The sequence below is a fragment of the Sciurus vulgaris genome, assembly GCF_902686455.1.
Source record: "Sciurus vulgaris genome assembly, chromosome: 11".
Lineage (NCBI taxonomy): Eukaryota > Metazoa > Chordata > Mammalia > Rodentia > Sciuridae > Sciurus > Sciurus vulgaris.
This window is the reverse complement of record NC_136472.1, coordinates 61,916,603-61,929,156: the sequence shown is the minus strand read 5'-3', so window position 1 is coordinate 61,929,156 and position 12,554 is coordinate 61,916,603. Positions and strand designations below refer to the sequence as shown.

The 12,554-nt window shown below is 39.9% G+C and overlaps 1 protein-coding gene across 1 annotated transcript in view; it reads right to left on the bottom strand.

The window, feature by feature from the left end:
• SBF2 (SET binding factor 2) overlaps window positions 1-10,423 on the bottom strand; it is a 494,106-nt gene extending 483,683 nt beyond the window's left edge. Inside the window, 1 exon segment of the mRNA XM_079104301.1 lies at window positions 10,200-10,423. Within this exon segment, the coding sequence (XP_078960427.1) occupies window positions 10,200-10,254 (55 nt within the window). The 5' untranslated portion in view covers window positions 10,255-10,423.
• Between the last annotated feature and the right edge of the window lie 2,131 nt (window positions 10,424-12,554).

The following is a 12,554-nucleotide window of genomic DNA, read 5'->3' as shown; positions in this document are numbered from 1 at the left end:
CTTATTCCAATGATTTCCATTGTGATAGATGCTCACAAATACTTTTTTTTTTTTTTTTTTAACTCTCATTGGATTTTACTACTTCTACAATTCAATTCTACAAACATATCTTATCAAGGTTGGGAGAGTAGCTCAATGGTAGAGCACTGGCTTAGCATGTGCCAGGCCCTGGGTTAGATCCCCAATACAGAATCCCCCAAAAAAGAACATGTATTGAGCACTAATAAGACAAACAACACTGGTATTAAAAAAAAAAAAAAATAGTCTTTTTATCTTGAAGAAAAAACTCTCAGTTTTCCAACCAGATATTCTTACCCATCAAAATCAGTTTATTCAAACTAAAGGTCTTAACTCATTTTGTCCCACAGTCCCAGACGTGGAACATATATAAAAACTCAAACATAGCAAATAATGTATAATGTAATTATATAAGAATATAATTATGACAAATATTAATTAATATATATAAGCTCTAGCTTATGATCTCCAACCTACTTTAATGCACCTACATCAACACCAGTAAAATATTCTCAGAAATAAGAGCTTAATCTCCTTCCTCCGTTTCCTTAATTTCTCCTGCTAAAGTTCTATAATTTGCTTTATAACACAACATGCCAGCTGAAACAATTCAGGGTTAAGATTATCCTTGATATAAATTCTCAAGAGATAAAATAATGTACTAGAGTGTAATAAGCATCAGGAAACCTCCAGTTCAGAATTTTCATTCAAAAGATGTGTATCTGTTCACAAGTAATAACTTATGAGCCACTAGTAGGAGGAAACCTTCACTGGTTCCTCCTTATCCATAAATCTGATGCAAACAGAAGATCTGTACTTTCATCTGGAAAGCTCTTAACTTATCCCATTGATCTCTATCTGCCACATATGACTCAGATATATTCCCTTGCTTTCTACGACTCTGGATTCTGATCTTCCCCTCCTCTGTGTATTGGGATTAAATACATGAAACTGAAAACTCAGATTTATAGTAGTTTCTTGTTTTAAAAAAATCCAGAGCAGCTACACCCCAGGTCTGCTATGACAATCCTACTACAAGTCATTAGGAACCCAGGTTCTTTCTAATGTTTTCCTTTGACATCCCTGGGGTATGGACCTATGGACCTTTATTATTTGGCCCAATATGACTGCCAGAGCTCCAGTCTTTAATCAGAATGCCAGTCTCAGAAAAGAGAAAAGCTAGAAGGCACACTTTCATCCTTTAAGAACACTTTCGAAATACTGTCATTCACAATTTTCACCTACACTGAACTGGCCAGAACAGATTCACAGATTTATACTTGTTATAAATTTGAAAATGATCTCTTTTGCACAGCCCCATAACTAGTCAAAAATCAGTAGTAGTTCTATCACTATCATAGAGAAGAATGGCTACTGGGGAGAACCTAAACATCTCTCCTAAATTCTCCAAACCCTTCTTCTGTGGTTCCTTTTCTTTTCCATACCCTTAGCAATGGTATTCCCCAAAGTTTGATCCTTGGTCATCCATTCTTCTGCCTCAATGCCAACTTTCTACAGCTCTACCTACTATTACCTGTCCCATTTTTTGAATACTCCACTCAGATGTCTATAAAATAAAACCCAGTATCTTCCAAACCCACAGAGACATATGCAATTTTAAAAGAAAAACATTTTTAATCTTCTATTTAATTCACAGTATCACAAGTATCTCAGACCTTGAGGTTTGCAACTTGAAGTCACCTCTGACTTCTCTTTCCACAAGCCATGAGTTGCAGGTCATAATAAACTTTTAAAAAGAAATTAAATATGGGAATGGGGATATAGCTCAGTTGGTAGAGTGCTTGCCTGGCATGCACAAAGTCCTGGATTCAATCCCCTGCACCACACACACACACACACACACACACACACACACACACACACACACAAATTAAATATATTGAACTACATGAAATTTATGCAGCATGACATGGGACATGCATTTTATTAAACTAACTTTGGTCCCTGCAACTCTAATACATTCAGCCTTAAGTATTCTGGGTTTCACATTCACCAGCACTTGCAAATTTAACGGACTACAGATTGAAAATAGAAAAAAAATATTTTGTCTTTACTGAACATATACAGACTTTTTCTTATCAGTATACCCCAAACAATATAGTATAACAACTATTTAGAATTTATGTTGTATTACTTAAATAATATAGAGATGATGAAGGCTATATACAAGTTATATGCAAATATTCATCATTTCATAAAAGGGACTTGAATATCTACAGATTTTAGTGTCCTGAAGTTGGGAAAGGTGTTCTGGAACCAGTCCCCCATGGATACCAAGAGATAACTGTATAATGTTCTAAAATCATTATCCTAATTATCAAATTCATGAGCTTATTTTTAGCCTTCATTATACAACATCTTCAGAACATTTCATACTTATTTACTATTTTCTCTTCCTCAAAATTTGGCACACCCTGGTCTTCCATGATACCTCACAATCTTTGTTCTCTTTCCTGGCTTTGTTCAGTTTCCTAGCTGTTACTACTTTATCAACCTCTTAAATTCTGATTTTTCTCTGGGTTCAACCATTATGTCACTCCTCTTCTCATTCTACATATTTCCTGAGGAATCTAATTCTTTTCTTCATATCTGACAATCAACTAGCTATTTAAAATTATCAAATTAAATCTCTAATCTTTACCTGTCTTTACAACCTGACATATATTTACAATACCCAAATGATATCTCTATCTTGATTAGCATTTCATCCAAATTCATTCCTTCTCCTGAATGCCTTAATTGTATTTATATCATCATTACCCACCCATTACTCAGTCTAGAGATTTTGTTATCCTCAACTACTCTTCCCACTTTATTCCTCATATTCATTCATTACTAAATTTTGCTAATTTGAGCTTTCAAATTTCTCTAGCATCCATATCCTCCTTTGTATTCTCACTGTAAATGCTCCAGAATTTTCTGATACTGATATTTCTACCTCCAGTTCATTACCATTTGAGTCACTTTTCTAGGTTAATTCTTGTTTTTCAAAAACCTCACTATCTACAGAGTCAATGCTAAATTCCACAAAGCTATACATAGTCTGATCCCAATCCACTCCAACATCAAAGCCTACCTCCATTCCCATTTATACTACTCTCTTCCACATTTTTCTCCTTGCCTATAATCTCTGTCCTCCTTTCCATATAGCAAAGACTTACTCATCCTACTCAACTTCATTTAAACATCACCTCTCATAAATCTTCTCTTTCAGGAAAATAGATCCATCTTCTTATCATTACTTCTTACTTCAAGACTGTCTCCATTAATGACTAAGTTAAAAATAGTTTTCCTTTTTGTTTTTTTAACAGTGTCTGGTTGTTGCCCAGTTGAACTCCTGGACCGAAGTGATCCTCCTACCTCCTGAGTCTCCTCAGCAGCTGGGACTATATGCAGGCAAGGACCACCATACCCAGCTCTGAGACTCACCTGTTCACTCATTTATTTACTGTCCTAGCATTTGGCACAATGACTATAAAGTAATAAATATTTCTTTCAAATCAGTTAATCCCAAATAGTTCTTGACAGTTGGTAAAAAAAAAAAAAAAAAAAAAAAACCAATAGCCAGGAAATTCCAACTCCTTCAATATAGAATGAGGATGAGGAGGGGATCTTGCACTATGTATTCCAATAGTTTAATAATAATTTCCTTTTAAAAATGGATAGTTGATTTTTAAATGCATAGGCTCAAGGGACTAGCCTCGGTATAACTCAGTGCTCTAGTGTGTGCTCAGTATGTGCAAAGCCCTGGGTTCAATCACACACACACACACACACACACAGAAGCCAGGTGTGGTGGTGCATACCTATAATTCCAACTACCCAGGAGGCTGCAGCAGAAGGATCCCAAGTTCCAGATCAGTATTAACAAGAACCTACCTCAAAATAAAATTTAAAAAATAAGGGCTGCTGGGCATGGTGGACAGACCTATAATCTCAGCAACTTAGGAGGCTGAGATAGAAGGATTGCAAGACAAGCTTCAGAACTTAGTGAGATCCAAAGCAATTCAGTGAGACCCTGTCTCAAAAATAAAATAAAAAAGGTTGGGATGTGGCTCTCTGGTAAAGCACCCCTGGATTAAATCTCTGATACCAAAAACAGGGGGAGGGGGGCTTAGGGTATAGTTCAGTGGTAAAACTCTTACCTAGCAAACACAGAGGCTCTAGATTCAATCGCCAGCAGAGGGGAAAAAGAGTCTCAAACTACAGTATTTTAAGTATTATACATAATTTACCTTTGGCCTTACCTCACCTATAACATACTGCTTAAATGAAACCAATTAATTACCTATGAAGTATTCCAAATGCTTTCTCTAATATATGCAAACACTTTGATATGAAAAAAATACAAGAACCTCAAATGATTATCAAACTTAATTCTAGGTTAAATAAAATCTAGATAAGTAGATTATTTCTAAATTTATTAATGAAAAGCAGAAGTAAGGAAAAATAAAAGTAAAGGCATGTAGGGAATTAACTCAGTAGTCATCAATTTTTCTTTGACAAATCTGAGTGAAACTAAAAGTAAAACAGTTGGCTAAATAACTATTAGAAACAAATATTTTTAATTATTCTGTACATATGTAAAATCTGGAAAATAAAGTCATAATTTCAAATTATCAAAATCAAACCACTATTAAAAAAAAAAAAAAAACGAGGTTTTCAAGCTACGTTTTCCTGAACTGGATAGCAGCATCATAAGCACAAAACTGGAAACAAGTAAATGTCCAATAATAAAGTGAATGTTGAAGTTAAACTGATGTCCACACAAGATGTAATAATTCCACCACTGAAGATTGTTTTTCAATCTTCAGATTTTATAGCATAAATATTTCCTTATATTGCACTGGGGATATAGTTCAGAGGCAGAGCGCTTGCACAAGTCCCTTGTTTCCACCCCCAGTACCAAAATAACAAACAAAACAACAACAAAAATCCTTATACCACCAGTATGAAGTTAAGGGGATCTTTTTATCTTCCTTATAGCTTTTTTTAAATTAAGCCTTTTATTTTGAGGTATCATAGATTTACGGTTGTAAAGCCAGGATTGGTGGTGTACATTCATAATCCCAGCTACTTGGGAGACTGAGGCAGAAGGATCAAAAGTTCAAGGCCAGCCTGGGTATCTCAGCAAGACCTTGTCTCAAAATAAAAAAGTAAACAGGGCTGGGGATGTAGCTCAATGATATAGGGCCCTGGGTAAACAAACATACACCAGCTATCAGAAATGAAAGAAACTATGTATCCTTTACTTTAGTTCTCCTCAATTGTAACATCATGAAAAATCATAGCACTATACCATCACTAGGATACAGACTTTACTATAAGTCATCATTCTTATTCAGATTTCCCATTTTCTTGTATTCGTTTGTATGAGTAGTATTTAGTTCTCTACAGTTTCATCACCTATGGAACTTCATGTATCCACCATGCAGTGAAGATACAAAACAGTTCTATCACCATAAAAATCCCTTCTGTTGCCCTTTTATAACCACATCTCCCCTCTCCTTTGTTTTTTTCCATATTTTTAACAATTGTGTGTTCGCTCAATATACGTTTGTTAAATACTAAAGTGTTAGGTACTCTTCTTTCTATGTAACTTGAATAGCACATACTTATTCTTTTTCTTTTTTTTCCAGTTTTTAAAAGCAATTTTTCAAGACAGGGTTTTTTCTTTCAATTTAACTTTAAAATAGATATATATCAAAATTCAGTTGAAAGTATTATTAATGGAAAAGACATTTTAGGTACAAAAGTAAAGAGTATGTTGGTTGAATAATTCCAGGAACTCTTGTATTAAATCTTGTATATATTTCAGTAACATATCATCATAATATGATTAGCTTTTAGAGAGCTGGATAATAAAATCATATTAATGCCCGAAGAAAACTATGTAATAAAGATCTGCAGAATCAATTAGATTGAATCTTCAATTGTAATTTTTAAAAATACATAGATTTAGTAGATTTTCTTCCAATAAGTTTTTAGAGAGGAAGACTATAACCACAAATCAAAAGCAACCCTGGGTTCAATCTCCAGTATTAAAACAAAAAACAAAAAACAAAAAACCTAAAAAAAGAAACACTGAACAGCTCGCATAAAAGAGTGAAATTTACTGCATGTAAATTATACTTGAATAAACTACAAAAACTTACCCCAAACAGAAAAAATTATACAGTTCACTATGAAAGATTATGCAATTTATACAAGCTTCTAGATTTTTGTTACTTTAAAAAAAAAGAAAAAGAAAAAAATTTCCTTTCCATCCTGTGAGAAGAGAAGCAGCGTGGGGGCGGAAGCTTGTAGGATTTCAAGTGAGCTACAGAGACTATCTATGTGAAAAGAAACTAAAGACCACTGTGTTGAATCCAAGTTGTGGGTCAATGGCATGCAGAACTGACACATTCAGAAGAATGTCTTCACTAGGAGCAACCCAGCATGGGAGGTGAGAGCCTGAACAGGGTGAGAAATGTGTACACATCCAGAGGGGAAACAAATCTGGGGAGTCAGAGTAGGCTGGGGAAGCCCTGTATTAAGTCAGAGTATGCTGGAAGGCCCTGTATTGAGGCACCCTACTATGGGCTCTTAGATCCTGACAGAGATGGAGGTGAGGAAGGAAGAGATGGAATGAAGACTCTGGGAATTAGAAGGGAAAGGGGACAGTGGTGAAGAAGAAAGATCAGTTATAAGGTTGGGGGCGTTGAGCATGTAACTCAGTGGTAGATGCTTGCCTAGCATGTGTGAGGCCGTGAGTTCAATCATCACAGCAAATAAATAAAAAGGTTGGTTATAAATGAGAAACTAAACAGATAAACATATTAAGAATAATGAAAGCCAGATATCTTGCTGTCTGTGAAGAACATTACAAGCTGTAAAAGGACCCTGGAGTGTTAAACTGAAATCAAAAGTATCAGGGTGAATTCAGTTTTCAAAATGTAAAGCAATAGATGCAAATGTGTATGTGTGCATACATACATATATTTGCCAGTTCCAACCATTAACAACCTAAAAGCAATAAGACACTAGCACTGAAAAATGTCATTCTCCACTAAAGGGAATCAGGGATCCCTAGAGAAATGGCTAATTCCAGAGTCAAGAGAAGGAAGTACAAAATAAGCTGGGGGGGGGGGGGGGGATTAGAGTGCTTGCCTAGCATGCAGAAGGCCCCTAGGTAATATTCACCAAAAAAGAAGGGGGGAGGGGGAAATCCAGGAAAATCTTTGGTTGTTTTTGGTTTTGGGAGTACTGCAGATTAAACTCAAGAGCCCCATACCACTTAGCTACACCCCAGGCTTTTATTTTTTTATTTTGAGACAATCTTGCTGATTTTGTGATCCTCCTGCCACAGCCTCCTGAGTAGCTGGGATGAAAACAGGCATTTGCCACCACACCAGCCCAGGAATATTTTATGCTGAAAAGTAAAGATATACTCAAAGAATGATAGGGATGTATCATAAAGACATAAAAACTAGCTGTATAGGATATCACTGGCCAAATGAGAAATAATTTGATCACCAAAATAAATATTACTATGGCCTAAATGTTTATAACTCCCCCCCCAAAAAAAATTCAACCCCAAGGTGACAGTACTAGGAAGTGATAATACTAGGTCATGGGGGTGGAGCCCTCATAAATGGGATTAGTTCCTCTATTAAAGAGATCCCAGAAAGCTAATTTGCCCTTTAGGCCATGGGAGGTTAAAGTGAGAACATGGCTATGAGGAAGTAGACCCTCACTGGAAACCAAATCTGCTGAATCCTAAATCTTGAACTTTCAGTGTTTAGAACTTTGAGAAATAAATTTCTATTGTTTATAAATCACCCAGTTTAAGATATTTTTGTTACAGTAACAGATTAAAACAAACAGTAACAGAATATAATCCACTAAAAAAAAAAAAACCATAAAACCATGAATTCATAGACGTCAATAAATGAATCCATCAAGTTTTTGTTGAGGAACAAGTATTTACATAGTTTCAAAGTACTCCTCACAAAAACTATTATTAACTTCAAGTAGAGAAACCTGGCAGATACTGATTATATACTCAAAGTGAAAATCACCAATAATGAAGTAAAACTGTGCACCACCTAACTGGAAAATGCAATGAACACTGCTTCTGTGATACTCTTGTCCAAGTGCATAACCTATGTGTATCTAACCATGAGAGAACAGACAATTCCAAAATGAAAGAAATTCTACAAAATAAAAGAACTGTAATCATCCAAAGTGCCAAGGTCATGAAAGAGAAGAGGCAGGAACTGTTCCAGATTGAAGGAGACTAAAGAAACATGACAAATGAATGCAACCCATAATTCTGCAGTGCTCTTTTTGCCAGTAAAGAAATTAACAGCACAATCAACAAAATAACTAGATGTTGCACTGTATCAATATGAATTTCCTATTTTGATGCCTGTACTGTGATTATGTAGGAAAATACCCTCTTTGGAGAAAATGCACACTAAAGTATTCTAGGGTGACAGGTCATCAGATCAACAACTTCCTCCCAAATTGTTCAGGAGAAAAAAAATTCTTTGTACCCTACTCCTAGCTTTTCTTCAATCTGTGACTGTTTAAAAATGTTGGAGTGGGAGGGGAAGTTGGGCACAGTGGTGCATGCCTATAATCCCAGCTTCGCTGAAGGCAGAGGCAAGAGGATGCAAGTTCCAGGCCAATCTCAGCAACTTAGTGAGACCCTGTCTCAAAATAAAAAAAAAAAAAAGACTCAGTGGCAGAGTGCCTCTGGGTTCAAAACCCAATGAGGGAAGTGGGGTGAGGATGCAGAACAATGTCACTGAAAACTAAACAAGGTTAAAATCAAGCTGGGGTTGTAGTTCACTGGAGTCCTTGCCTAGGATGCACAAGGCTCTGGATTTGACCCCAGATCACAAAGGTTAAAAACAAAAGTGTGATCCTCCACACTTAAATCTTGGTAGGAGACACTATACTATGCAAAATTACTGGGAAACGGTATGAAATTTTGAAACCAAAAGACACTCTAAATATAGCCCAGACCCTTCTCTTAAATAACTGACCTCAATCAGGTCGCGTGTGGTGAAAGATGAAAGAATATAAGAGTTCCACTAAAGAAGGGGAAGTTCTTAGGAAAGCAGTAATGAGAGGGACAATGGACCAACAAGAGGGGGTGGAACAATGGTATTCTAACACTACCAATGACCGTGACCATCAGCAAAACACAACCTCAGCATCTCCTCTGAAAAATGAAGGGAACAGAAGGAATGTAAGATTCCTTTCAAGCGTGAAGCTTGAAAAAAAGCTTGAAAAAAAGGAATGCTTCCCCAGTTCAGTTTATTATTACATTGTTTACCTATGTAACCATACAAAGGAATGCAAACAAAATTAAAAAGTGCATGGACCTTTAATTCTCTTAAATTGCGGAAGTCTATCAATTAAAATATAAAAGGCAACGAATTAGCCAAATTGTTCCTTGTGAAGGAAAATTTATAACAAATGAAGAAAACAATTTAAACACACATTAAAGTGAAACATCATCATCTCCAGCGATCCGCGGGATGCGTTTAGTCCTGAAGGAACGGGGAGCATTTCCCAGAAACGTTTAAAAGTGCAAAGATCCTTTCCAACTTCGTCCGTACCAAGCGTTCGGAGGGGCGGTCAGTAAATGCCCCCAACAACGCAGGAGTGAGGTAGCACTGGACTCTCAGCACTTCCTTTTGGAGAGGACAGCCCCCTGCGTCACTCGTTACTCACTCAGGATGCAGGGTAGAAGTTTATCCCCGAGGAACTTAACACAGTCGGCTCCCGCCCTCCCAACCTAGCGGTCCAGGGCCCAATCTCGCCGGCACGAGGGCGCTGCCCCTAGTCCCCGCGCGCCTGCAGAGAGAGGGTCGTAGCCCCAGACTGGCCCGAGGCTGGCCCAGTTGGTCCTCCCTGGGCCCGGCCGGTGCGGCCTCCCCGTCTCCGCCCCTCGTGCGGGTGCCCCATGCCCACCGCGAGGTCCTGCCACGCCATGAAGGCCCGTCGCCGCCCGCCCGCTCCGCCCGCCCGCTCCGCCGCCGGCAGACCAGGGCCTCCCCGCCTCCCCGCCTCCCGGCCGCGACGCCCGGCCCCGCAGAGCCCACTGGACAGCGGCCGGGGGGCGGGGGCAAGGAGGCCCGGGGGCGGCGCCCGCCCCACACCCTTACCTGGCTTCTCGTGGTCGTAGCCTACCACAATGAAGTAGTCGGCCAGCCGGGCCATGGCCGCCGCCGCCGCGCCCGGGAAGCGGATCCCCGTCGCCGCCCTCGCCGCCGCCGCCCACCTGGCCCGGGAGGGCTCAGCATTTTCCCTGCAGCGGCAGCAGCGGTAGCGGCAGCACTTCAGCCATGTTTGACAACCGAGGCGCGTTCTGCGCCTGCGCCGCGCCTGGCGCCCGCTCCTCCCCTGCCCCCACCCGACGGGCTCCGCGGCCCCGAACCGCGGCGGCGAGCCCACCCCCACCCGCGGCGGGCCGCTCCTGCAGCGATCGCGGGAGTGGGTAGCCGGGCTTATCCCAGCCTCGAGCTGCCTCTGGAGCCGCGGGACGTGGCTTTGAGGCCTCCTTGCCGCTTCGCGGTCCCCATTCCCTATTTTTCCTAAAGCAAGGGTCTATTCTTTTTTTTGTTGGGGGAGGGCGGGGAGGGCGTGATTTGGGAAAACCGGACCTGAAGAGTTGAAGGGTCACTTGGAAAGTTTTCACTCTGCGCTGCTTACTACCACCACCAGCAAAGATGAGATTCTCCCGCCCTCGGCTGGAAGCTTGGAATTTGCACCGCCAGGGTTTTTGCTGCATGTTTCCTGTTTATGTTGTGCAGATGGGAATTTTAGAAACATGCCACCGATCAAGCGGGGGAGGGAGAGGGTTTTGCGCAATCCTCCGGCGCCTCGGGTTTCATTGCTGGTTGGGCCGGGGGCGGTCAGCCTGGGCTTCCCCCAGAGCGCCCGAGGGAGCAGGATTCCACCCAGAAACGCGGCTTCCCCGGGATCCTCCTGAACTGGGCTGGTCTCTCCCTCTCCTTGGGGAGCCCCGCCTGCCTCGGCTTGCTTCCTTTGCAACGGTCCCAGGGCTACTGCAGCCGAAAGCAGGTGGTAACTTTCAAGTTCCCTGCACAAACACGCAATGAAATGCATTGGTGGGTCTCATCGTCCAGTCTAAAGACTGTCCAAGTCGTTTGCCTTTTATTACACCTCCTATTGATCATTTCGAATTTGGCTGGTGTGTCACTTAGATGAGCTTACTTTGTCACTTGTTAATATCACATGAAAATTTAGTAAAATATATACTAATGATAGATTTCTGAAGTTTTGAGGTTCTCTGTGGTTTGGAAATAATCTTTGTGGTTGCTTATCTCTCACTGTTCATTTAGGATTTGATCCTTAATATTTACATACACGAGCTCTTAAAGTATCCACTATATAATATAATAAGTGCTTAACAAGTATTTTTAGTGAATAAATATGCAATTCATCGCCCACCCCACTCCCCCCCCCACCCCTAGTCATAATCAGGCAGCTGAAATGACTGGAACTCTGAACTGAGAGTCCAAAGGGTTGGTGTTTCAGCAGCTGAAGATTTATTCTAATTGACTAGTTCCCCTTTGTGTGCCATGCTTCATCAGATTGTGAAGGTTAGGCTGAAACTGAAGAATACTTTAACTCTGTAAATTGCTAATGATCAAACTGAATCAGCTCAATTGCAGAGGTGGAGGGAAAATATATTGATCTTGAAAATAATTTTTTTTTTAAATCTTCACATCATACCCCATACATGGAAATCCTGGAAGAACATCATCCAACTTGATCACTTTCCATATAGCGTAATGTTACTTCCTGGGAGCATCCCGTTCCACTGTTTAACAGCCCTACTGTTAGAAAGTTCTTCCTTATTATGTCAGAGTTGTGCTACTGTAACTTCCCCTGAGTCCGCTCTGTGCAGCTACCCAGAAGGGGCAGAAATATTTGCATGATATAGCCTTTTAGATTTTGAAGACAATTAGGTTCCTTCTCCATTTACCCCCTTTAAAAAAAATGGGATACAATTTACCTGTCATAAAATGAAGTGTGCCATAAAGTGGCATTTAGTACATTCAGTGTCAGATGACTACTACATCTATCTAGTTCCAAAACATTTTCATAACCCAAAAGAAAACTCCACACCCATTAAGCAGTCACTCCATTTTCCCCTCCTCCTGCCCCTGACAACAACCAATTTGCTTTCTGTCTCTATGGATTTGCCTATTATGGATATTTCATATAAATTGAATCATAAATTGGGTGTGGTGGCACACACCTATTATCCCAGCTATTCAGGAGGCTGAGGCAGGAGAATCACAAGTTTGAGGTCAGCGTGGGCAACTTAGCAAGACCCTGTCTCAAAATAAAAAAACGAAAAGGTCTGGGAATGTAGCTCAGTGGTAGAGTCACCCCTGGTTTCAATACATGGTACCAAAAGATTAAAAAAAAAAAAAAAAATCAAAAGTATGTGACTTTTTGTGTCTGAGTTTTTTGTTTACTATATTGTT